This window comes from Procambarus clarkii, chromosome 53 (assembly GCF_040958095.1).
Source record: "Procambarus clarkii isolate CNS0578487 chromosome 53, FALCON_Pclarkii_2.0, whole genome shotgun sequence".
Classification (NCBI taxonomy): domain Eukaryota; kingdom Metazoa; phylum Arthropoda; class Malacostraca; order Decapoda; family Cambaridae; genus Procambarus; species Procambarus clarkii.
In genome coordinates this window covers 24,380,533-24,407,346 of record NC_091202.1, presented here as the reverse complement: position 1 = coordinate 24,407,346, position 26,814 = coordinate 24,380,533, and the positions used below count along the sequence as shown (strand labels likewise).

The 26,814-nt window shown below is 45.0% G+C and overlaps 1 protein-coding gene across 2 annotated transcripts in view; it reads left to right on the top strand.

Moving 5' to 3' along the window:
* Positions 1–26,814, top strand: part of LOC138352363 (uncharacterized) — an 86,789-nt gene that overhangs the window by 17,398 nt on the left and 42,577 nt on the right. For both annotated transcript variants that reach the window (XM_069304803.1, XM_069304802.1), the window contains exons 2-3: positions 4,558–4,787; positions 7,551–7,686. In XM_069304803.1, the coding sequence (XP_069160904.1) occupies positions 4,558–4,787; positions 7,551–7,686 (366 nt within the window). The remainder of the gene's footprint in view (positions 1–4,557; positions 4,788–7,550; positions 7,687–26,814) is intronic.

Below are 26,814 nucleotides of genomic sequence, written 5' to 3'. Positions count from 1 at the left end.
TGGTGTTATAGTGGACACAGTGGCACTATAGTGCCTCCGGTGGTGTTATAGTGGACACAGTGGCACTATAGTGCCTCCGGTGGTGTTATAGTGGACACAGAGTGGCACTATAGTGCCTCTGGTGGTGTTATAGTGGACACAGAGTGGCACTATAGTGCCTCTGGTGGTGTTATAGTGGACACAGAGTGGCACTATAGTGCCTCTGGTGGTGTTATAGTGGACACAGTGGCACTATAGTGCCTCTGGTGGTGTTATAGTGGACACAGAGTGGCACTATAGTGCCTCTGGTGGTGTTATAGTGGACACAGAGTGGCACTATAGTGCCTCTGGTGGTGTTATAGTGGACACAGTGGCACTATAGTGCCTCTGGTGGTGTTATAGTGGACACAGAGTGGCACTATAGTGCCTCTGGTGGTGTTATAGTGGACACAGAGTGGCACTATAGTGTCTCTGGTGGTGTTATAGTGGACACAGTGGCACTATAATGCCTCCGGTGGTTAATATTGGTGCAATAGCGAGCATCGTGAGGGATTAGTGGTACTCGTGTATATATAATATACTGGTGATACATAGTGTTTTACGTCTATATGTAAATCATAGTTTTACGTCTATATATCGTAAATTACATATATTTACGTCTATATACGTTTTAAATCATGTTTTACGTCTACATATGCGCTATCTCTGGGTACCCAGCCCGGCCGGAAAATTCGAGGCCCAGAGACTGAGCCCGCAGTACAGGGAGGGAGAGGGACCCCCATCGTGAACTCCACGTCAGCACAGGCGGGCAGAGACACACACGCCCCCGAACGGCCAAAACTGGCAAACAACCACCAACTGCCGGAGCGAGCAGTGAACACGTCCACCCTCCACGACAGCCAACAGTCCACTAATATGATTGCACAGTTGAGCCAAGATGGTGGGGCTGTGCTTGGCTTAATGACGCAGATATTGGTAACTCAGGAGGTAATGGGCACAGTCCGAACACCCACACAACATTGTATCACTGCACGAAATCGAACAAATAGGATACTCGGTTCTAGGACTAGAAACACCATTATCTTTCCACAATATCTTGCACCAGTTAGGCCTCACTTTGATTATGCTGTTAAATTTGGGTCATCATTTACAGCAGGAACACCAATTATGTCGAAAGCATTTGAAGTAACATAACGATATTAATTTTGGTATTACGGAATCTTTTACTGTGAGAACTTAACATTCTTGGGAGACTCGGCAACACATGGAGACATGATCAGTTATACATGATGATGATTGTCATTTATAATGGCAATCATTAACCATTTACAATTTATTATGGTTATAAACGAGGCCTTTATACTGTCGAAGCAGATCAGAACTAATAATCATCATTATAAATCAGATAAGTTTCAATTTAAATATATTAGAAAATATATATTTAGTAAGAGCGTAAACAAGTGTAATAAATTATCAGGTAGAATTGTTGTGGCTAAAATTTTAGGATGGTTTAATTATAGAGTATATTGGTGCATGAGTAAAAATGGCAGTATGTAAATAGGGGACTGTTTGGTGTGGGCCGATAGGCCTATTGCAGTCTTCCTGCCTTCTTATATTTGTCTTTTGATTATGAACTTTACCCTTTTTACGATGTTTCAATATTCTCCTTATTAGTCTTTCTAGATCTTTGCATGTATACAAATCAGTGACTGACCAGCAGCTGGCCGTCTCCTGCTTATATCTTTATATACAGGTCAGGTATTGGTTGTTTTCTTCCTGTTTGGCAGCTCCCCTTCTCCATTAATGTGTTAGACTTATTACTATGGGCCTTCACTTTGACTCTACTGTTATGAAGCGACAGACTCAAAAGTTCAGAGATTAAGTTGGCCCCATGACAAAGTGAGCTCACATGAATACAATTTACAACAAAAATATAAGTCAATACCGAAGGCTTTGTACATTTTTTCCGATTCTGAAGTGTCCAGATCGAGTGAGAATAAGAAGAAGAGACAAAATAAGTGCATTTTGAAGCTTGTACATTTGTGCCATTTTGTTGATGGTGACTGATGAACACTAGCCTAGGCTTGGGTAAGAAACTGACAACAAGGTTCGAGAAATGTTTAGAGATAACCATTAAGAATATGAATGCATCGTTGTCGGAAAATGCAGAGTTCGAGGGATTGATTTAGGATAAAAAATTTGTGTGAATTAAAATATATTGACCACTCACTTATCTAGCATCCACTACATAACTAGGTAACAGGTTAGGTATTGGACACATTATATTAGTGAGAAAATTGAATGCTGCCAAAGACTACATTGATATATAATTTATGAACAATAACAATGAAATGATGACATATGGAGAAGTGAACATATTGTATCGAAGTAGAAATTACCAAATACTTGCCATCTACCATTGTCATACTTTAATGAATTTGAGATATTGACACATTGAGCAACATGTGATTGACGAGGCAGTTTGAACCATTTATAAATTAAGTTTAATAAGTATTGAATTACATATAATAAGTGAGCTTGGGCATATAGATATAATATGTAGGAAAATCTTACAACATAATGGTGGCAGCGGTGGAATTCAAATGCATGCCTACAAGAGGCTACTGGTTAAAAAGGGGAATAAATTTATCCCCTTCCCATAGGCACATACATTATCAACAAACAACTCTTAAAAGGTTGTCATCTGCCACTATTTTATGCCATTGTCCTATTATGCCATTGTCCTATTTAAATATTAGATATTTACACACTGGAAAGGCGAAGTCCTCGAGCTGACAGCTCCATTCTGCAGACACAAATAGTAAATACACACACACACACACACACCCTTATGATAGAGCCCAGTAGGCTCGGGAACCTGTACACCAGTTGATTGACAGTTGAGAGGCGGGACCAAAGAGCCAAAGCTCAACCCCCGCAAGCACAACTGGGAAACTAGGTAAGTACACATAAATTGTGGGAACCGACCTGTGAGATTTATATTTATTTAATTTATATGAATTTATATTTACGTTAATTTATATACTTCGATAGCAATTTGTATAATGATAAGTGGACTGTATTTCTGCAATAATCTCTTAATCTCACAAATCGATCCTCTACACATTAGGGGAGGGGTTTATTAAATTTATATATGCAGCCAATCAAACTACAGTAATAGACTACATACATTGAAGAGGTTCCTTATCTTATAGTACAGCAGGTTAGTCCACCAGGTATAACTAGGGTGTAGACACCAAATTATCCTCTTTGAGGTAGCTTCCATCACCCAGTAACTGGTGCACAAAATCTTGCTTCCTCGTCTTGACCTTTAGTTTGAGGCTATGTCGTGCTCTAACCGGATCACCCTATAATGACATTAATGGCCATAAATGAAAGATACATGGGTTTCTGAAAGAACACTTAACTTGAATTTGTTGACAGCGTGTGATAATGGTACACCTTTGGTTTCCATAACACTTCGTCCAAGTAAAATTAACAGGAGCCGAATTTGCTCCCGTGTGAGCCTCTGGTCTAGTATCAACAACAATGGCTGCCCCTTCCTCCCCAGACGCCTGGCTTACATTGTCCACATGACAGAAAGTGATAGAAGGGCCACATTTACTCTACTTTAATATTGATAATTAAGTTAATTTATATGAGATGTTTTATGATGGTAAAGTCCAAAGACTAATGTATTTAAGAATAATTCCCACCATAATAGGTGGTGAATTATAATAGTATGTGGTGATGATATCCCGTTTTCTTTAGACGGTAATTCCACTACAAGTTACGTTTTCTATGGTTAACTTGTTTATACAATACAGCTGCCGACATAAATGGGAGTAGAGAAATAAGAGGCAGACCCTGCCTCTTTAAATGTAAGCTTCAAAACGCTTGGGACTTCCTAATTAGCTATCTTGAAAGCTAATTATAACAATGGCACTTAAATATGCCTCGGTGTTATTGGTAAGAGACGCAGGGAGTCCACAACAGGCAGGACTCTCCACTCCTGTACCAACGTCACTAACGAAGAGACTGCTGCAGTATAATGCTCGATTATCTCATACCGTTAATCACGTTGGCTCATCAAACAAGATGGTTTGTCAGTGAGAGTTTGGCAAGTTATGCATAATGTTGATTATGAGCTCATTTAGTAATTATCAAAAGACTGCGCCAAGCAGGGAAGATGATACCATCAAGAGAGATACAAGCCATGTGAGAGGATGCGGGCCTCAGTATGGCAACCTTGCACTACTTACATTCTCAGTGTATGTTCACAGCGTACACGTCAACATGGCTACTAAACACACATTTACAACCTGTCTCTTGTATTTTTCCAGTCACTTGGACTGGTCGGTACAGCAACCGCTTCGCTTCCAGCAGGTCACTAATCGATCTAAGATAATCCAAATGGTTGGTCACTCGTCCTCTCCTCCGTCCTCACATCCATACTCCTATCCTGGGCACGTATCCATACTCCTTCCAGTTCTCATATTCCTTAGATCTACAACAGTCATACTGGCTAAGAGGTTACTCGTGGTAATTAGCTAACCACATATTTATGTGCTGCTGCAGGTGGTGCCGGAGGTGTGCGCATCAAGGAGCTGGAGGTGCCGGCCGTGGCCCTGGAGAACGATGACGTTCACCTGAGGTGTGACTACGAGGATGAAGGTGGCTCCTCACTCTACACACTCAAGTGGTATAAGGACGGCAATGAGTTCTACCGCCACCTGCCCAGCTTGTCTCCGGACGCCCCGGACGACCGTTGTCTCCACACCTACCCTGTTGACGGCGTCACTGTTGATGTGAGTCCCACTGAGACATCAGAGATCACTGGTCACCACTCATAAGTCAAGAATAAGCGATTACTGAATTACTGAACGTTCGGGGTCAAGTAACTTTGGTTACTTGACCCCGAACTCATAACATTTATAACACTGTCATCCCCTCATTCTGTAAATAAATAATAAATAATAAATAAATATGTTTATTCAGGTAAGGTACATACATACAAGTGATGTTACATTAATGGATTGATATATAGATAGAGCTAGTACATACAATGCCTAAAGCCACTATTACGCAATGCGTTTCGGGCAAGAAAAACATTAATATCTAGAACTTAATACTAATTGAGCATAAAGAATAAAAAGTGTTGAAAACAAATACAAATAAAGATAAAAAAAGGGGGAACATGACTGAAAAAGCAGCACAAATACAATAGGTTGACAAACAGTGTTGATTAAAAAAAAATATAATAATAATAAAATAAAATAACAGACATGGGTTGACAATAAAGGTGTGAGGTGGGTTACAGGGAATTTATTAGGTATTGTTTAGTTTTTATCTTAAACTGGTTGAGAGAGGTACAGTCTTTAACATGGTTGGGAAGGTCATTCCACATTCTGGGTCCCTTGATTTGTAGAGCATTTCTAGTTTGATTAAGTCGTACTCTAGGAATATCAAAACTGTATTTATTCCTGGTGTGGTGCTCATGGGTTCTGTTACAACCTTCAATGAAGCTTTTGAGGTCAGGATTGGCATTACAGTTCAGCGTTTTATATATGTATAATACACAAGAGAGAATGTGCAGTGACTTAATATCTAACATATTCAGAGATTTGAGTAAGGGTACCGAGTGATGTCTGGGGCCAGAGTTGGTTATTGTCCTAATAGCAGCTTTGTGTTGGGTAATGAGAGGACGTAAATGATTTTGGGTAGTAGAACCCCAAGCACAAATACCATAGTTGAGGTATGGATAGATGAGGGAGTAATAGAGAGTAACCAGAGCAGGGCGGGGTACATAATATCTGATCTTAGAAAGAATGCCAACAGTTTTTGAAACTTTTTTTGATATATTTAGAATGTGACCCTGGAAATTCAGCTTGTGGTCGATGAGAACGCCAAGGAATTTGCCATCTAATTTGTTACAAATTTGGGTATTGTTTATTTTGAGATTTATCTGATTAGAGGATTTATTGCCAAACAGAATATAAAACGTTTTGTCAATGTTAAGGGTGAGTTTGTTGGCAGTTAGCCAAAGATGGACTTTCTCTAGCTCAGTATTTACTGTGGCATTTAGAGCAAGGGGGTCAGGACTGGAGTAAATGAAGGTTGTGTCGTCAGCAAATAGAATTGGTTTGAGGTGTTGGGAGGCATTTGGAAGGTCATTAATGTAGATGAGAAAGAGGAGAGGGCCAAGTATGCTGCCCTGAGGAACACCAATGTTGATGGGTAGGGTGGGAGAAATTGTATTATTCACAGAAACATACTGGAGCCTGTCAGTAAGATAAGATTTGAGGTATTGCAGGGAGTGTCCTCTGACTCCATAATGATGTAATTTAAGAAGAAGGTTTTGATGGTTGACAGTGTCAAAAGCCTTACGCAGGTCCACAAATAACCCAACAGGAAACTCCTTTTTATCAAGAGCTGCGTGAATTACGTTAATCATACTAATAAGTGCATCGTTAGTGCTTTTTTTGGGTCTGAAGCCATATTGACAAGAGCTAAGTATATTGTGTTTGGCTAGAAAAGAGTAAAGCTGCTTGTAGATTAGCTTTTCGAATATTTTTGACAAGTTAGGCAGGATTGATATAGGTCTATAGTTGTTAACATCAGTGAGATCACCACATTTGTAGACAGGGGTTACTCTTGCTTTTTTTAGAATGTCAGGAAAGGTTTGGAGTTCAAGTGACTTGTTGAAGAGCAATGCAATAGCAGGGGCTAGAGATCTGGAGGCTTTTTTGTAAATTAAAGTTGGTATCTCCTCGAGGGCACTAGACTTGGTTTTAAGGGAAAGGATTATTTCATTGACATCAGTGGAACTAGTAGGCTTTAGGTACAGAGACTGTGGATAGTTACCTGTAAGATAGTCCTTAACATCAGTACAGGAAGATGGAATATCATTTGCAAGGGATGACCCAATGGAAGAGAAGAACCTATTGAACTCAATAGCAGAATCAGAGGCTGAAAGCTGACCAACGTTATTGGAAAGGAGTGTTGGTTTGTTATTTAAAATCTTCTTTGATCCCAATATTTGTGAAATTGTGCTCCAAGTTTTTTTAATGTTGCTCTTTATTTGGGTAAATTTATCTTCATAGTATTTAGTTTTGGCTCGTCTAATTATTTTAGATAGCAATAACGAGTAATTCTTTGAGAAATCTTTGGAGACTGTTCCTAGCCTATACTTCTTCTCAAGGTCGTGTTTTTTGTTAATGGATTTAAGTATTCCCTTTGTAAGCCAAGGATTGTTAAGTCTTTTGCTTGTGACTTGTTTTGTAAGCATAGGACAGTGGGTGTTATAAAGACTAAGAGTTGTTTGTAGAAAAGATTTCACTGCTAGGTTGATGTCCCCTATGTTACCTAACTCGGACTCCCAGTTGACATTATCAGCAGCAGTTATAAAATTGTTTATAGCAGTTTCATTGTGCAGCCTAAAGCTTAACTCCCTTGTCTCTAGAGGTGGTTTGCTAATGTTAGTTAAGAGAAATGTGGGGTAATGGTCTGTAGTGCTATCGGAGCACTATTATGTGGAGCCCCTTATTTTGGGAGGTCCGTCTTCCTCTCAGTGCTGGGCCTCGACGGAGCGTGAGGTGGTGCTCCAGGGGGTGTCGAGGACCACGTCCGGGGACTACGAGTGTGAGGTCATCGGCGAGCACCCTAAGTTTAGGAAGGAAGCGCGCAAGGCTCGGCTCACAGTCTTCTGTAAGTCACCCCTAATACGTTTTCTATGAATAGTACACGGCAAGCCATTTTCTTTTTTTAGTTGGTAGGGAGTGAGGGGAAAGTTGCGTAAATACTTATTTTCTAAAAATTATTTACTCGCCCCTGAAATTCATTATATATGATGGGATAGTAACTTGTTTTATCTATTACTCCAGCAGTTGATAGGTAAATGTTGGGTTGTGGGTAGACCAGTAGGTGGTGGCTGGTCTGTGAATGTTGGGGTGGTGACGAGATTAACTTAACCATTTGGGTCTCGTCCCGGACCAAATTTACCATCCAGGTCTTGTCTCTGATGAGACTAACCTTCCAGGTCTTGACCTTTATTTACTATTCAAATGTTGCAGCTGATGAGATTAATCATCCAGGTCACTAGAACGTCAATACGTGAGTTTAAGATATATATAATATGGTCATCAGGAATACAAGTGATGTAAGTTACTGCCAGAAAAGAGGTGTTATCCTGGGCGAGCAGAGAGCCTGGTGTCTGCTGCTGGACACTCAACACTTCTCAACACTTCTCACTACCCCGCACGAACCCTTTACCTATCATAATAATAATAATAACAATAACAATAATGTTAATTCAAGTAAAAGTACATACATACAAATGAGTTACAAACAGAATGTTGCATTTCTAGATAGAGGCAGTATAGTAGTAGTAGGCATCCATCAGTCTCAGGAGACTATGGAGTTGCGCCCTGGTTGTCGGTCTGGAGTGGCCTCACCAGGGCACAAAGCCAGGGTAGGTTGATTCGGGGGAGAAGCTGTTACCCAGGCAGCAGGTCCCCCCCTCTCTCCACGGCGCTGAAAGTCTCCAATGGAAAGGCATACGCCAATACGATTGGTTCGCGTAGTATATACTATGCCTAAAGCCACCACTACACACAGCATGTCGGGAAAAGTTGAAAAGTTTCTTGCAAGCTCTCCAGTTGCTAAAGTTGCTTGTACCTGTCTTGTTGCAAGCTGAAAATTCATTAATACTCATTTCCGATGATTGCCAATCTTATCTCTAAACTGTATTCAGGAATCGTAGAAAAATTCATGTAGATTATTTCACAGAGCCGAATACATTACATAAATGTTTGATTTAGTTTTTTTTTGTATTAGGGAACGAAGGTACCAATCTGGGTGGAAGAAAGGGTCCCATTGGTCTGGTCTGCTACAACCCTGATTGGTCTGCTACCTCCCTGATTGGTCTGCTACCACCCTGATTGGTCTGCCACCATCCTGATTGGTCTGCTACTACCCTGATTGGTCTGCTACCACTCTGATTGGTCTGCTACTACCCTGTTGCAGATGCATATGCATTCTGTGTGAATTGGGGCACCAAGACAGAGTCAGTGCTACCCAGAGGGCCACGAGATCTAGACGCGTGCCTGTTGCAGACATGGGCACTGCCAGACATGGGCACTGCCAGACATGGGCACTGCTAGAAGGAAGTCTCCTGCAATGGGGGGGGGGATACGCACCACTCCGTGGCGGGATTTCGCATTATCTAATGTTGCAGCGTTGAGCCTGGCATCAGCTACTGTTTGTACTACTGGCCTAGCTGTCCCAGCTGGAGTGTTTGTGTTTTTGTTGGATCTAAGTTGGGTGTTGAGGCTACACACTCGTCCCACTGATCTGAACTGTCAATAAAAGCAGGATCGCATATCCCTGCTACTAGGCACTCTTGGAGTGGATGGTGGCACTCCTGGAGTGGATGGTGGCCAGAGTGGTAGTGGTGGGCACTCCTGGAGTGGATGGTGGCCAGAGTGGTAGTGGAGGACACTCCTGGAGTGGATGGTGGCCAGAGTGGTAGTGGGGGGCACTCCTGGGGTGGAGGGTGGTCACAGTGGGGCTGCTGGTGAGACTCTAACACTTGAACAACGGGAAGAAGTGAACAAGAAGTGAGAAGTCGGCGACTTTGAGGGAGCGGCCGATGACTGCCGTTGACTGTTGCAGAGTTGGAGTGATGCAAGAAGCCCCTGCAACACCTGGCACTGACGCCACACCTCCAGTGTGCAGGAGGCCACACTGCAGGTGTTGAGGCAGAGGCAGCCGGAGGAGGAGGAGGAGGAGGAGGAGGAGGAGGAGGGAGAGACAGACAGAGAGATAGAGCGAGAGAGAGACCCGGGGACCACCGGGTCCCCCAGGTACCTTCCACCAGTTAAGTCCACAGAGCTCACCTAGCCCAACTGGCTAGTACCTCCAGGTCGACCACAGTTCTCGTTCCCTGTCCCAGCTTCCCCTGTCCCGGCTCGTCCCCTGTCCCGGCTCGTCCCCTGTCCCAGCTTCACTCAGGTCCACCGCCGGTCCCTGGCTAGTCATCACCGGCCAGCCCGGCCGACTACAAGATGGGGAACTACCATTAATGGACGCGTCAACTGCTGTAGTTCAGCACCTGGCTCCTAGATGGCGCCGAGGTCTCTCACAAGGCCTAAGTTAAATGTTTTAAATACAAAATATTAGCATTCACAGAGACCCCTCGGGCAATTGTCATGGAGTCGTGTGAAGTATTTGGTGTCATTTCCCTAGAGTTTTTAGTGATCATAATAATATTCTTTCTGAGACTCGTACACTAGTTTTAATGCTCCTTAAACGAGGGAAGAGGAGAAAAGGGGGTGAGGGGGAAGAGGGGTGGAATGAGGGTTGGGGGGGGGGGGAGGGAGGGAGGGAATTATTAGAGGAAAGCGCCAAGCCATTACAACTATATAGCACTGGGAAGGTGTCGGGGGGGGGCTATCCCTGGCACCCCCGGGTACCTCTCCTTGAATATTATAAGAGACAATGTCTGTCTGTCTGTCTGTCTGTCTCTGTCTGTGTGTCTTCTGTCTCTCTGTCCAAAGTTGGGCCAGAGGCCAGACACAGGGGCGCAGCCTCACCCAAATTTACAGGGGTGACTGGTCTGGGGTACGGGACCAACATAGGCTGGTCCGAGTCGGTCATTTTGATTCCATTAAGAGGGGATCGGGCCGACTAGTGACCCCCCCACCCCCCCTCCCTCACCGTAGTCGGTGGACTGTGGCTGGCCGAGCCTCCAGAGCTCCGGGGCTCCAGAGCTCCGAGCCTCCAGAGCTCCGGGCCTCCAGAGCTCCGAGCCTCCAGAGCTCCGGGCCTCCAGAGCTCCGGGCCTCCAGAGCTCCGAGCCTCCAGAGCTCCGAGACTCCAGAGCTCCGGGCCTCCAGAGCTCCGGGCCTCCAGAGCTCCGGGCCTCCAGAGCTCCGGGCCTCCAGAGCTCCGAGCCTCCAGAGCTCCGAGCCTCCAGAGCTCCGAGCCTCCAGAGCTCCGAGCCTCCAGAGCTCCGGGCCTCCAGAGCTCCGGGCCTCCAGAGCTCCGAGCCTCCAGAGCTCCGAGCCTCCAGAGCTCCGAGCCTCCAGAGCTCCGAGCCTCCAGAGCTCCGGGCCTCCAGAGCTCCGAGCCTCCAGAGCTCCGGGCCTCCAGAGCTCCGGGCCTCCAGAGCTCTTCACCTTGAACAAGAATACAATATTATGGATGTAGAGGCGAGGAAGGAGACAAGAAAGGACGAGGGCGGAGGAAGAGGGCGTATGTGAAGAGGGAGAGAGAAGGGTGAGGAGGAGAGAAGACAAGAGGAGAGGGTGAGAGGTGATTGAGAGAGAAGAGATGAGATAAGGAGAGACGTTGGAGAGAGTGAGCACTGATGAGGAGGCGTGTGAGAGAGGGGGGAGAGAAGGAGAGAAGGGAGGTGGGCAGAAAGAGAGAAGGGGGAGCAGACTGAGAGAGTGAGAGTGAGGAGTGAGAGAGAGGTGATAGAGAGAGAGAGAAAGGGGGGGGAGCAGACAGAGAGAGAGAGAGTGAGGAGTGAGAGAGAGAGGAGAGAGAGAGACCCGGGCTCAACCGGCTGACCAAATTAATAAAACCAATGCTATTCTATTTAAAATCATAAACAACGTTGATTAATGGTGATATTTGTGTTGTAATTACAATATACCTTGTTTATGTGGACCAGAAGCCACTGTGGAGCTCGTTTATACTGACCAGTATAACCCAGGATTATATATATCATTAATCTTTATAATTAATTACGCCACCCACCTTGATGTGACGGATTTATAAGGATTACTGCAGGATTTATCTGATATCCCAACTACCGGACAACGGTCACATTAACTACAGCTGTATGAGTCGTGTATTATTATTTAGTTCTTTATAAGCTTGAGTATACTGAAGTAATCTTGTTAAATTGTGGTTATGTTGTCTCAGGCTCTGTGGTGGTGTCCCAGGCTCTCTGGTGTTGTACCAGGCTCTCTGGTGTTGTCCCAGGCTCTCTGGTGTTGTACCAGGCTCTCTGGTGGTTGTACCAGGCTCTCTGGTGTTGTACCAGGCTCTCTGGTGTTGTCCCAGGCTCTCTGGTGTTGTCCCAGGCTCTCTGGTGTTGTCCCAGGCTCTCTGGTGTTGTCCCAGGCTCTCTGGTGTTGTCCCAGGCTCTCTGGTGTTGTACCAGGCTCTCTGGTGTTGTACCAGGCTCTCTGGTGTTGTACCAGGCTCTCTGGTGTTGTACCAGGCTCTCTGGTGTTGTGCCAGGCTCTCTGGTGTTGTCCCAGGCTCTCTGGTGGTTGTACCAGGCTCTCTGGTGTTGTACCAGGCTCTCTGGGGGTTGTACCAGGCTCTCTGGTGTTGTCCCAGGCTCTCTGGTGTTGTCCCAGGCTCTCTGGTGTTGTCCCAGGCTCTCTGGTGTTGTCCCAGGCTCTCTGGTGTTGTCCCAGGCTCTCTGGTGTTGTACCAGGCTCTCTGGTGTTGTCCCAGGCTCTCTGGTGTTGTACCAGGCTCTCTGGTGTTGTACCAGGCTCTCTGGTGTTGTACCAGGCTCTCTAGTGTTGTCCCAGGCTCTCTGGTGTTGTACCAGGCTCTCTGGTGTTGTACCAGGCTCTCTGGTGGTTGTACCAGGCTCTCTGGTGTTGTGCCAGGCTCTCTGGTGTTGTACCAGACTCTCTGGTGTTGTACCAGGCTCTCTGGTGTTGTACCAGGCTCTCTGGTGTTGTCCCAGGCTCTCTGGTGTTGTACCAGGCTCTCTGGTGTTGTACCAGGCTCTCTGGTGGTTGTACCAGGCTCTCTGGTGGTTGTACCAGGCTCTCTGGTGTTGTACCAGGCTCTCTGGTGTTGTCCCAGGCTCTCTGGTGTTGTACCAGGCTCTCTGGTGTTGTCCCAGGCTCTCTGGTGTTGTACCAGGCTCTCTGGTGTTGTACCAGGCTCTCTGGTGTTGTACCAGGCTCTCTGGTGTTGTCCCAGGCTCTCTGGTGTTGTACCAGGCTCTCTGGTGTTGTACCAGGCTCTCTGGTGGTTGTACCAGGCTCTCTGGTGTTGTGCCAGGCTCTCTGGTGTTGTACCAGACTCTCTGGTGTTGTACCAGGCTCTCTGGTGTTGTACCAGGCTCTCTGGTGTTGTCCCAGGCTCTCTGGTGTTGTACCAGGCTCTCTGGTGTTGTACCAGGCTCTCTGGTGGTTGTACCAGGCTCTCTGGTGGTTGTACCAGGCTCTCTGGTGTTGTCCCAGGCTCTCTGGTGGTTGTACCAGGCTCTCTGGTGTTGTCCCAGGCTCTCTGGTGTTGTACCAGGCTCTCTGGTGTTGTACCAGGCTCTCTGGTGGTTGTACCAGGCTCTCTGGTGGTTGTACCAGGCTCTCTGGTGGTTGTACCAGGCTCTCTGGTGTTGTACCAGGCTCTCTGGTGTTGTACCAGGCTCTCTGGTGTTGTACCAGGCTCTCTGGTGTTGTACCAGGCTCTCTGGTGTTGTACCAGGCTCTCTGGTGTTGTACCAGGCTCTCTGGTGTTGTACCAGGCATCATTGTCTTGGGAGTCTTGGAGTAGCGTCCAATATCTCTCTCATCACAGACTGTTATCTGTGTTTTTATTGTTAATTCCTCTTATATGTCTTTTATTGGACCTTCAGTATGATGTGTTTTGTTATGAAGGTGAAAATAAGATTATTAATTACTTGTTGTCACTGTACCAGCTGGTGACCGTGACCTGGGGGGGGGGGGGAAGGTGTTTCTCTCTTGTGTTGTGTTAATTTACAGTGTTGCGGTTTACTTCTTATTGTTTTGATAAGAAGTAAATCATTAGTTTATCATTTTTGATCATTAGAATCAATTTTTATCATTCATCTTTTTTATCATTCAGCATTTTTATCATTCATCATTTTATCAAGTATCAATTTTATCATTCAGCATTTTTATCATTCATCATTTTATCAAGTATCAATTTTATCAAGTATCATTTTTATCATTCATTGATCATTAGTTTATCATTCTGTCCCACGTACTGAGATATCTGGTTCAGTTTAAGATTATTTTAGCTTTTATATTAACAAAGTATTTTTTGCTAAAGTATTCCCACCTGTGTATTTGTAGATATCTTGATGAAAAGATATTTTTTTGTAAGGTGAGGATTACTTGACCTCCTTAGTTGTTGTTGTTTAAGATTCGCCATCTGGAACTAAAAGTTCCAAGTAGCACGGGCTATGGTGATCCCGTAGTGAACTGTTTTTTGTACCCGTCCTCAGCGTGGAGTAACGCTAATACCATCATCTCGGCCAGACTTTTTATAGCAAAAAAATGAGTATAGACTCACGTGCAGCTCATTTTTATCCAAACTGTAATTACCTTAACTAACAATCCAACCATCACCATTATACCCAGACGTTACAAGATGTTACAAGACCCTCCGACAGGGGGTCGTAACAAGCGGGGGTTAGGGGACACAGTTTGTTGAACTCACTCAACAGTTTAAACGATCACTCAAGCAATACATTATTTTTTAATTTCACTGAACATGAGTTTTGTCTCATTAAATTTTACGACTAATATTCATTTAACTGCGACTCGCAGTTCTGTTTTTAATAGATCTTGTTTTAATTTTGGGAAAATTTTAATTGCTGGCGTTCTTTAGAGAGCCGTGCTGCGTGCATGAGTTAGGCTTACGCTCTTGTCTCATTGACTGCATCGTTAAGAGTTACAGACAGTGCTCCAGGCAGTGCTCCAGGCAGTGCTCCAGGCAGTGCTCCAGACAGTGCTCCAGGCAGTGCTCCAGGCAGTGCTCCAGACAGTGCTCCAGACAGTGCTCCAGGCAGTGCTCCAGGCAGTGCTCCAGACAGTGCTCCAGACAGTGCTCCAGGCAGTGCTCCAGGCAGTGCTCCAGACAGTGCTCCAGACAGTGCTCCAGACAGTGCTCCAGGCAGTGCTCCAGGCAGTGCTCCAGGCAGTGCTCCAGGCAGTGCTCCAGACAGTGCTCCAGACAGTGCTCCAGGCAGTGCTCCAGGCAGTGCTCCAGGCAGTGCTCCAGGCAGTGCTCCAGGCAGTGCTCCAGGCAGTGCTCCAGGCAGTGCTCCAGACAGTGCTCCAGGCAGTGCTCCAGGCAGTGCTCCAGACAGTGCTCCAGGCAGTGCTCCAGGCAGTGCTCCAGGCAGTGCTCCAGACAGTGCTCCAGGCAGTGCTCCAGGCAGTGCTCCAGACAGTGCTCCAGGCAGTGCTCCAGACAGTGCTCCAGGCAGTGCTCCAGACAGTGCTCCAGGCAGTGCTCCAGGCAGTGCTCCAGGCAGTGCTCCAGACAGTGCTCCAGGCAGTGCTCCAGGCAGTGCTCCAGACAGTGCTCCAGGCAGTGCTCCAGGCAGTGCTCCAGGCAGTGCTCCAGACAGTGCTCCAGACAGTGCTCCAGACTGTTGGTCACTGAGAAATACTGCACGAGAGAGAGCGTGGAGCCGCTGCTCTGAGCCATTACCTCCGTCCTTCATACAGATCACTGGGAACAGTGACTCACGCATGACAACAGTGACTCACGCATAACAACAGTGACTCACGCATGCCAACAGTGACTCACGCATAACAACAGTGACTCACGCATGACAACAGTGACTCACGCGTGATAACAGTGACTCACGCATAACAACAGTGACTCACGCATGACAACAGTGACTCATGGATAAGATGAAGCTATGAAGAAGCGCATGACGCTGGGAATGTCTCACAGTGTATATATATCTCAGGAGAATAACGGGAGACCTGTTACTAACGCCGGAAGGTAAACACACTGGTATCCTTTTTGCCTTATTTTCTAACATTGATACATTGCTTTGTTGTTTATCTTAAGAGCGCCACTAAGAGCCGCTCTCAGGTGGCCACCACAGTCACACTGAACAGCCTCATCACTCTCACCAACGCTCTCAAACCTCGAGGAGTTAAACAACAACTACTTATCCAGTTTGGATACAAATTGGATTAGTTTAGTTACAGGAAGCAGCCAGGGACGCAGGGGTACAGGAAGCAGCCAGGGACGCAGGGGTACAGGAAGCAGCCAAGGACGCAAGGGGTACAGGAAGCAGCCAGGGACGCAAGGGGTATAGGAAGCAGCCAGGGACGCAGGGGTACAGGAAGCAGCCAGGGACGCAGGGGTACAGAAAGCAGCCAGGGACGCAGGGGTACAGGAAGCAGTCAAGGACGCAGGGGTACAGGAAGCAGCCAGGGACGCAGGGGTACAGGAAGCAGCCAGAGACGCAGGGAGAGGTGGCCGAGGTGTGGACGTCTCAGGGTGTGGCGCGACGCATTAACCACACAGCCACACCGGCAATAAAAGTCTTTATTGGCCCTTAAAGACCTGAATGTCCTCGGCCAGTTACTGCCACTCACCCGCCCGACAGTGACCACTGTCTACGGTGACCACTCTCCCGGGGTACAGTGACCAGGCAGTGATCACTGCCCCATCGAGGACCCGCGGATCTCTCCGTAAGTGTTATAAGTAGTAAAGTGGTCAGGTTGGCTCAAGGAGCGGGCGGGACCGAGCTGTTAAGTGGCGGGTCAGTCTAAATGACAGTCAGTGACAGGTTGAATGAGTGATGGAGACTGAGAATGAGTGACTGAGCTAATAATTGAGAAATAGAGGTGCACAGACAGCAACTGATACAGTGAACTAAGTACAGTGAGTGACACAGACAGTGACGTAAGTCATGAGTGACAGAAACTGTAGAGGCAATGACAGTGACAGAGAGATTGAGACTTACACACTGAGTGACACACCATAGTGGATAACAATGAGTGACAGAGGCAGCTGTGAGACAGCTGCCTCTGTCACTCGTAAGAACGGCATAAGAACTACATAAGAACTGCATTTAGAATTTGTGTAAGGAATCGTTCAGGTCCTTGTATACCACTTATGTCAGACCAATCTTGGAATATGCAGCTCCAGCCTGGAGTCCATATCTAGTTAAACACAAGACAAAGTTAGAAAAGATTCAGAGATAGGCTACCAGACTGGTCCCGGAACTAAGAGGTATGAGCTACGAGGAAACTCTAAGGGAAATAAACCTCACGTCCCTGGAAGACAGAAGAGTAAGGGGAGACATGATCACCACCTACAAAATTCTCAGAGGAATTGACAGGGTGGACAAAGACAAAGTATTAACGGAGGGTGAAACACGAACAAGGGGACACAGGTGGAAACTGAGTACCCAAATGAGTCACAGAGACATTAGACATAATTTTTTCAGTGTCAGAGTAGTTAACGGAATGCATTAGGCAGTGATGTGGTGGAGGCTGACTCCATACACAGTTTCCAATGTAGATATGATAGAGCCCAGTAGGCTCAGGAATCTGTACACCAGTTGATTGACAGTTGAGAGGCGGGACCAAAGAGCCGAAGCTCAACCTCCGCAAGCACAACTAGGTGGAGTGACAGATACAATGAGAGAGAAGTGGTCATTAATGAGAGAGATGTCTACATCTTGCGAGTGCAAGAAGTGAGAAAGGTTGAGAGAGAGAGAAGAGTGAGAGGGAGAGATAAGAGGCGGCACGACAGAGGTGAGACAGCTGCTCCTCCTCCAGAGAGTGACCCTCGGGTGCCACAGGGACCACCAGCCAAGTGGCAGTGTTGTGGCTTACTGCGATAACGGCAGTGGTGTGTGTGTGTGTGTACTCACCTAGTTGTGCTTGCGGGGGTTGAGCTCTGGCTGTCTGGTCCCGCCTCTCAACCGTCAATCAACATGTGTACAGGTTCCTGAGCCTATTGGGCTCTATCATATCTACACTTGAAACTGTGTATGGAGTCAGCCTCCACCACATCACTGTCTTATGTATTCCACCTGTTAACTACTCTGACACTGAAAAAATTATGTCTAATATCTCTGTGGCTCATTTGGGCACTCAGTTTCCACCTGTGTCCCCTTGTGCGTGTGCCCCTTGTGTTAAACAGCCTGTCTTTATCAACCCTGTCGATTCCCTTGAGAATCTTGAATGTGGTGATCATGTCCCCCCTAACTCTTCTGTCTTCCAACGAAGTGAGGTTTAATTCCCGTAGTCTCTCTTCGTAGCTCATACCTCTCAGCTCGGGTACTAGTCTGGTGGCAAACCTTTGAACCTTTTCTAGTTTAGTCTTATGCTTGACTAGATATGGATTCCATGCTGGAGCCGCATACTCCAGGATTGGTCTGACATATGTGGTATATAATGTTCTGAAAGATTCCTTACACAAGTTTCTAAAGGCCGTTCTTATGTTAGCCAACCTGGCATATGCTGCTGTTGTTATCCTCTTGATATGAGCATCAGGGGACAGGTCCGGCGTGATATCAACCCCCAGGTCTTTCTCTCTCTCTAACTCTTGAAGTATTTCATCTCCCAAATGATACCTTGTATCTGGTCTCCTGCTTCCTACCCTTATCTTCATTACATTACATTTGGTTGGGTTAAACTCTAACAACCATTTGTTCGACCATTCCTGCAGCTTGTCCTGGTCTTCTTGAAGCCTCAAGCTGTCCTCCTCTGTCTTAATCCTTCTCATAATTTTGGCGTCGTCAGCAAACATTGAGAGGAATGAGTCTATACCCTCTGGGAGATCATTTACGTATATCAGAAACAGGATAGGTCCGAGTATAGAGCCCTGTGGGACTCCACTGGTGACTTCACGCCATTTTGAGGTCTCACCCTTTACCGTAACTCTCTGCTTTCTATTGCTTAGGTACTCCCTTATCCACTGGAGCGCCCTACCAGTTACTCCTGCCTGTTTCTCCAGCTTATGCATCAACCTTTTATGGGGTACTGTATCAAAGGCTTTCCGACAGTCCATAAAAATGCAGTCCGCCCATCCTTCTCTTTCTTGTTTAATCTTTGTCACCTGATCGTAGAATTCTATCAAGCCTGTAAGGCAAGATTTACCCTCCCTGAACCCATGTTGATGGGTTGTCACGAAGTCCCTTCTCTCCAGATGTGTTACTAGGTTTTTTCTCACGATCTTCTCCATCACCTTGCATGGTATACAAGTTAAGGACACTGGCCTGTAGTTCAGTGCCTCTTGTCTGTCACCCTTTTTGTATATTGGGACTCTATTAGCCGTCTTCCATATTTCTGGTAGGTTTCCAGTGACCTACTATACACTATGGAGAGTGTGTGTGTGCGCGTGTGCGTGTGCTTGTGTGTGTGTGTGTGTGTGTGTGTGTGTGTGTGTGTGTGTGTGTGTGTGTGTGTGTGTGTGTGTGTGGTGGCAAGAGTACTCGCACTACCCTGTGTTGCGTGTAGTTTCTACATTCGACACTACCAGGTGTGTGGTGGTTACACCTGACACACACTACCAGGTGTGTGGTAGGTTGTGAACCACATATAACCATATGACTCAAGTTCTGCCCAGCAGGCAGCCCGTCCACCAAACAAAGACCCAAAAGTGATTCCATCCACCCGCCAACCCCCCCCCCCAGGTGTTTATGAATGAAAATGGTTTACACACGACTCACACAACCCATCCTCGACTCAAGTCCATTACATCCAGCGGTCGACCCCACAGACGCATTCATAAATTTTAACATGCTGTTCATTCAAAACAAGAATTTTCTGAAATATAAATTAATATTATAATATATTAGCATATTGTGCATATATAGGCATAGGTTAGGTTAGGTGTTTAGGTTCTGTTGGCGATTATTTGCATTTGTAGTACGTGGGTGAAGCATTTATAGCGTTATGGTTCGAACAAAACTCGTCAGTGAAGCACTTGTTCCGGAAGTGTTCGAACGAAATCAGTTGAGAGTCGTGTATAAAACGTTTTTAATTCATAAACAGGGGGTTTGGCGGATGCATGGAATCACTTTTGGATCTTTGTTTGGAGGACGGGCTGACTCACAACTGCTGACGTTCAAACACTTCCTGAACAAGTGCTTCACTGACGAATTTTGTTCGAACCACAACGCTGTAAATGCTTCACCCACGTACTACAAATACAAATAATCGCCAACAGAACCTAAACACCTAACCTAACCTATGCCTATATATGCACAATATGGTAATATATTAAAATATTAGTTTATATTTGAAAAAATTCCCGTTTTGAATGAACAGCATGTTAAAATTTGTGAATGCGTCTGTGGGGTCGACCGCTGGATGGAATGGACTTGAGTCGAGGACGGGTTGCAGCGTGAGAGTTATAGACAGAGGATTACAATAAGACGTCCATTACGGGCTCACCATAGCCCGTGCTACATGGACATTTCGTTCTGAGTAGCTAAATCTAAAACATCAACCACGACGTCCAGCATAGGTTACAAAGTACACCAGGGACGGAAGAGGCAGTGTTGTGTCACAGAGCGACTGTGGCTCTGAAGGAGAAGATCACAATTCCACAGTTTGACAATTCCAGAAAGAGGGAAAAGCTCGATGACGACATCGCTAGCCAATGGCGGAGGAGCAAGGTCGTGACGCGCCACGTGCAGGCTCTGGGATTGGCGGAGGCGCCACTTGTAAGTGCGGGGTGGTGGAGGCGCCACTTGTAAGTGCGGGGTGGTGGAGGCGCCACTTGTAAGTGCGGGGTGGTGGAGGCGCCACTTGTAAGTGCGGGGTGGTGGAGGCGCCACTAGTAAGTGCGGGGTGGTGGAGGACGCACGCAACTCTCCGCCACTTAGAGGAAAGTACAGTTCCAGCGTCTTGGTGAAGAAAGTACAGTGAACTGGGACCGAGACAAGTTCTGTGAGGTCAGCAGAGCGATGTTGGTCTGGACGTGTGAGGCAAGAGGGAGGCGGTGTGAGGCCAGTGAGGGTACCCTCGTGTTCACTGTGGTAAGGCTAGAAGAGGTTTGTTTGTCCTGTGTGAGGACCTGTTGACAGGTGAAGCAAGGTTGGTGCCCGTGTTTGAGCCCCTCACTCATGTCAGGATAAGAGAATTCGACAGTGGCAGTCGAGAGAAGAATTTGTGGCAACTTGATTTTTAGACACTGGCGGCGTTGCCCGATGCAGGAGGTTTGCGGTAAGAGTCTTTGGTCGCTATAGTTTGTCATGTACAGTGAGGAGAAGTGCTCAGTGATTTATAGTGATGCTCAGATACTTTAATTGGTCATGCATATAGTGATTATGAAATGATTTTAGAGAATTAAGAGATAATAACATGATGGAGCGACGAGTGCTCACTCGATGGTGGTTGGTGAGCAACTGACAGACTGTGGGAGGAGGGGTTTGAGTGTGGACTCGTCCGGAGCGGGGGAGTACTCTTCACAGTCCGCGGCGACGGCCACCAATGGTGTGCAAAGTTTGAACTGTATTTAAAATATTTTTAAGTTGTTTATGGAGGGAGATTATTTTTGTTATGAAAGAATTGTAGATTTGTGTTTGGTAGCTAAGAGCTCGTATTCATTTGAGGACCAGTGGTTGATGGTTCTTCAGCTCGCCTGCAAGAGGACAATTCGCCAGAAAGGACATTTTCCTGATTAAAAGGAGGATTGATCCACAGTGATTGTTGCGCATCTTTGGTTGTTTGAGGATTTCATTGTAATTGTAAACTTGACACAGTGGATGGAGGTGAGTGTATTTACTCGTTCGTGTTGGTATATATTGGTAGCAGTCATTCTCTTAAACATATTTTGTTGAAAACGACAGAAAGTTTAGATTTATGATTCTGGCACGAATCTTCATATTACTCATGTTTTTCTTCACTGGAGCAGGAAGATTAAAAATTAACTCTCCAAAAGTTCATTTGTACTTATTATTTGGGTCTGACGCCTAGTGATGCGTTTCGTAAGGTCTCTCCTCACATTATCAAAAACAATTTCTTCTGTTTTAGCTCCTGATTATATCTCGCCTATATCTCACACGGTGAGACACAAGCCAATCGTCAGAGAAAGTTGGTAGGAACTCCAGCTGGCTGAGGAAGCCGTGAGAGCAACGGATGTACGGCTGCTCATTGGGCGATAACATTGACTTGGGAGTCGATGGCTAAATATGCACAGTATGCTAATATATACCAATATTAATTTATATTTGAGAAAATTCCAATTTTGAATGAACAGCATGTTAAAATTTATTAATGCGTCTTTGGGGTCGACCGCTGGATGGAATGGACTTGATCTGAGGACAAGCTACCCATCGAGCCTTCACCAGTGGACATTTCATGAGTGGGGGAGAAAGAGTCCACATGTCAAACAGGTCCTCCACTGTCGAGTGCGAGGAGTCCTCTGAGAGAGAATGCAGTTCTGCCACCAAAGAGAGAGTACCAAACCGGTAGACAACAGCCACCGAGGGTGAGGACTTCTCGTTTAATTAGTGAGCTGCTCTGGACAAGCTCACAGAGTCTCGCAGCTTGTCTTCCTCAGATGGCGCAGAAGGTACTGAAAACTGGCTCAATTTGTCCCTAGACTTTAATCAGTTTATGTATCACATAGTAAGTTTTTTTGACACACTGTACTCCACTTCATATAGTATAGGGTAGCTGCACTAATGCAGATGTACCTAATATATTAATAAAAAACAATGCTTGATACCTGTTTGATGGGGTTCTGAGAGTTCCTCTAGCCCCCCAAGCCCGTCCAGGAGCCAGGGAGGTGTGGACTACCTACACAAGTTTGGGGGTCTTCGCTCCACACGGCACTGAACTTATGCACACCACACAGTTGGCGCCAACACTGACCAGGTCTCTTGACAACCTCACTATGCCACTTACCATTTGCTTTATGCTGACAGTATGTACTGAAGCCCTAGAGCTCTCCTGGCTTGTGTGCTCACCAGGTAAACCTCCTATCCTGGTGAGCTGGTGATCCCTACTGGAGCTTCAAGACACGGGTTCGACTCCCACACCACGTCTGTCCCTCTTGATTCACCATTTCACAGCACACCGTCCAGACCAATACGAGTGCATGAAGCTAAGATACCCGGTGCGTGAACCAGTGCGTGAGCGGGTGCGTGAACCAGTGCGTGAACCAGTGCGTGAGTGAGTGCGTGCGTGGGTGCAGGAGACCAACAGCTTGAGGAGAGAGAGGAGTCGGTGTAGGACGATACAAACATTCAAGGCCTTGAGTCAACTCCTTCAATCATCAACTATTCAACAAAATATTTTTGATGGAATATTTTCTTTCTTTATCATCTTGAGTTGTTCACTCTTGATGATGTAAGTTTGTTGAACACTTTATTCTGCTTCTTTCTCTTGGCTTTACTTAGGCAAAGACACTGTTGTAGCCGCCACTGTGGCTAAGGTGCGCCTGGCAGCTGGGTGGACAGCGCTTCGGATTCGTAGTCCTGAGGTTCCGGGTTCGATCCCCGGTGGAGGCGGAGACAAATGGGCAAAATGTTTCTTTCACTCTGATGCCCCCTGTTACCTAGCAGTAAATAGGTACCTGGGAGTTAGACAGCTGCTCCGGTGTAGGAGCAGCAGCAGGCTAGGTGTTGAGGGACTCGTCTGCCCGCTTCCGGTCGCTGATTGAGGCCAAGTTTAGTAGCAATAAATTTGCAATTGCGATAAATGTCGATTTGTTTACCGGAGAAAACTTCACTGTAAGTGCTGAAGTGCATCATTCATCATAATATGATCGGTTTCATAATTGTTCATTATTTTTTATAAGATAAAGCAAAAGAACACGAAACAATGGATACAAATTGGAGAAATTTAGATTCAAGAAGACTTGGGTAAATACTGGTTAAGAAACAGGGTTGTCAATTTATGTAACAAATTAATGGATAATTTAATATACATTGGATCTCCAGATTGTTTTAGGCTTAGGTTGCACACACACACACATATATCAATGAGTTTCGTTGGATACAAGATGGAGCTGCATCATATGTGCCAATAGGCAGCAATTGCATGTATTCTTGTGTTGATATTTGTATGTTCTTTTGCTTATTTTGTGTTTCTTTAGATATAAATAAACTCAAAGTGGACAGCTCTCGTTCCAGGATCTCACTGTAAAGATACCATGTTAGCACTGATTACTAATATGAATCAAAGCCGTATTATCCCTTCAAATTTGTATGTCATCAAACAAGCCATGTCCGTGGGTGACACATCTCTGTTCTGGGTAGCTTATCCACAGAGAAATTATAAATAATTTTGTTCAGTGTCAGGATAGGAAAACAAACAGAACACAAAACTCGAAACCAGGGATTATTATGCATGGGGTATATGCAAATATGGGCTTTCAAGAAAAACTAATTGAATGTGCATATATGAGCACACAAAAACTGTAGGAACATTCTCATACAGGTAAATGTTGTTCCAAATTAAAACAAAAATCCATCCAGAACTGCATCAAAGTTCAATAAGTAAGAAAGAATGATATGGCAGGGATTGCCCTAATTTTTTTTATGTCGGCAGAACCAAGTGAATGAATTCAACTGAACACTAGACAAGCTGCTATGGAAACGGCAGCAACACTACATATCAGGGAGATTTTTCAGCAATTGGAAAAAATGAAAAATGGTTAGAAATGACAAGGCTCTACCACTACCTCGGTCAAATGCTAGATAGACGCAAACACAGTGTCACCCCCTACCACAACCACAGATATTAACACGAAGTAGTCAACACTTCCACAAATACGATAACATCATTTATATTTCCAACATTCAGGATATCAAAACATACAAAACAAAGTTAATTTTATAACATTCTAAATGATACAAATGCATTCTTTGCAGCTTTAACTGAAACTCTCACAAAGGACTATTATATCAGTAAGACATGGATATAAAAATACAAGTTTTTCAGATGCGACGGGAAACCCAACCCGTTCTCGCAAATTTAATAAGTCAGTATTGACTTATTAGTTACGTGCATAGGTGACATACTAAACATAATAGTTTCCCTTGAAAAGCTTCATAGAAAACACCGACCTTACCTAACCTACTTAGTATGTTAAAATAAGCATCTTATAGCTTCGTAATTACAATTGTTACTTAACCTACTATAGGTATAGGTTAGGTAATAATTGTAATTACGAAGCAATAAGATGCTTATCTTAACATACTAAGTAGGTTAGGTAAGGTCGGTGTTTTCTATGAAGCTTTTCAAGGGAAACTATTATGTTTAGTATGTCACCTATGCACGTAACTAATAAGTCAATACTGACTTATTAAATTTGCGAGAACGGGTTGGGGAAACACAGGCTACAGGGAGGAGTCCGCCTGTACAGCAAAGACAAACTCATCTGCACAGAGTTGCTAAACAAAACAAACGATATGGTAGACGAGCTGATAATCAAAATAGAGATCCTATATGTGATTGTTCTCGTATACAGATAATCATATGTAAATCCTCAGATGTTAAAAGACCGAAAATAGAACGCTGCTTTGAAAACCTTCCAAACACAGCCACAAACATCATCGTCCACAGGGGGATGTCATCGTCCACAGGGGATGTCATCGTCCACAGGGGATGTCATCGTCCACAGGGGGATGTCATCGTCCACAGGGGGATGTCATCGTCCACAGGGGGATGTCATCGTCCACAGGGGGATGTCATCGTCCACAGGGGATGTCATCGTCCACAGGGGATGTCATCGTCCACAGGGGATGTCATCGTCCACAGGGGATGTCATCGTCCACAGGGGATGTCATCGTCCACAGGGGATGTCATCGTCCACAGGGGATGTCAACTTACGGCATTTACAATGAAGGAACGTGGCAAATACACTTATACCAGAGAGAATCCCGGGAAGTTTTCTAAATGAACAGTTACAAATAACCGCTTACAGATGTGTGTGAAATATTTGCCTTAAACCAGCAAATAGTAGAACCAACTAGAAAAGAAAACGCCCTAAAGCTTATTTTCACAATGATCAACTGGTTTGGGACATGATTACAAATACCTGTTACTCAGATCACAACCTAATTGCTCGAAGCTCACACAAACATAAGCAATAGATCAATAGATCAGTACAGTCAATCTCAAAACCAAAAGGAAGAAAATTCCACAAATTAAGTTTTATTAATAAATTAATTAACTTGGAGCAAATAAACAAAGAGCTCAAAGAAATATTCTGTGAAGAACGGCTAGATATTGCAAATCTAAATCAGTGCCTGGAGAAAGTAGGAGCAACAGCACTAGAAATATGCTCAAGGCCCCGTACCACTAGGACAAAAATAGAGGTTGCAAATTGGAACGAGAACGACGTTCTCTCCCTGTAGGCGAAGAAAACAAATCACAAAACTACTCGAAGGCGCCACACTATCCTAAGAACAACAAGGAAGACTTTGTAGAGAAACAGAAACGATCGAGCTAAAGCTACAAGAATTATACAAGATTCAGGAATTATAAGAAGAATTATATATAAAGATATGTAAGAATTATAAGAAGAATTATATATACATATATATAAAAATATACAAGAATTATAAGAAGAATTCAACAAAGAGAGCAAAAAGCCATTAAGTGAAATCGAGAGGAAACCAAAATACTTGTATTTAAAATCTAGAACAAAGCTGCATTGAGCCCTTGAGCAAGGGTGATGGAACTTTACATTGAGCCCTTGAGCAAGGGTGATGGAACTTTACATTGAGCCCTTGAGCAAGGGTGATGGAACTTTACATTGAGCCCTTGAACAAGGGTGATGGAACTTTCACAGATGACAACAAAGAAACGAGTGAAATACTGAGGCTACAATTTGAAAGCATGCTGAGAACTTAATAAATAAACACTTCAAAAGGATACCTGATCAACTGGACTATGATTTATACGTCAGACTGTGAGCAGCCGTGTCTGAAAGCCTGGTTGACCAGATTACCAATCTTAAGGCCTGATCAGAGACCGGACCAAAGGGACATTGATACCAGGAATCAACATAAGATGAGAGTGGAGTTGAGGAGGCAGACTCCATGCACAACTTTAAATGAAGACATAGTAGAGCCCAATAGGCTCTAAAACCTCTACACCAGATGATTAA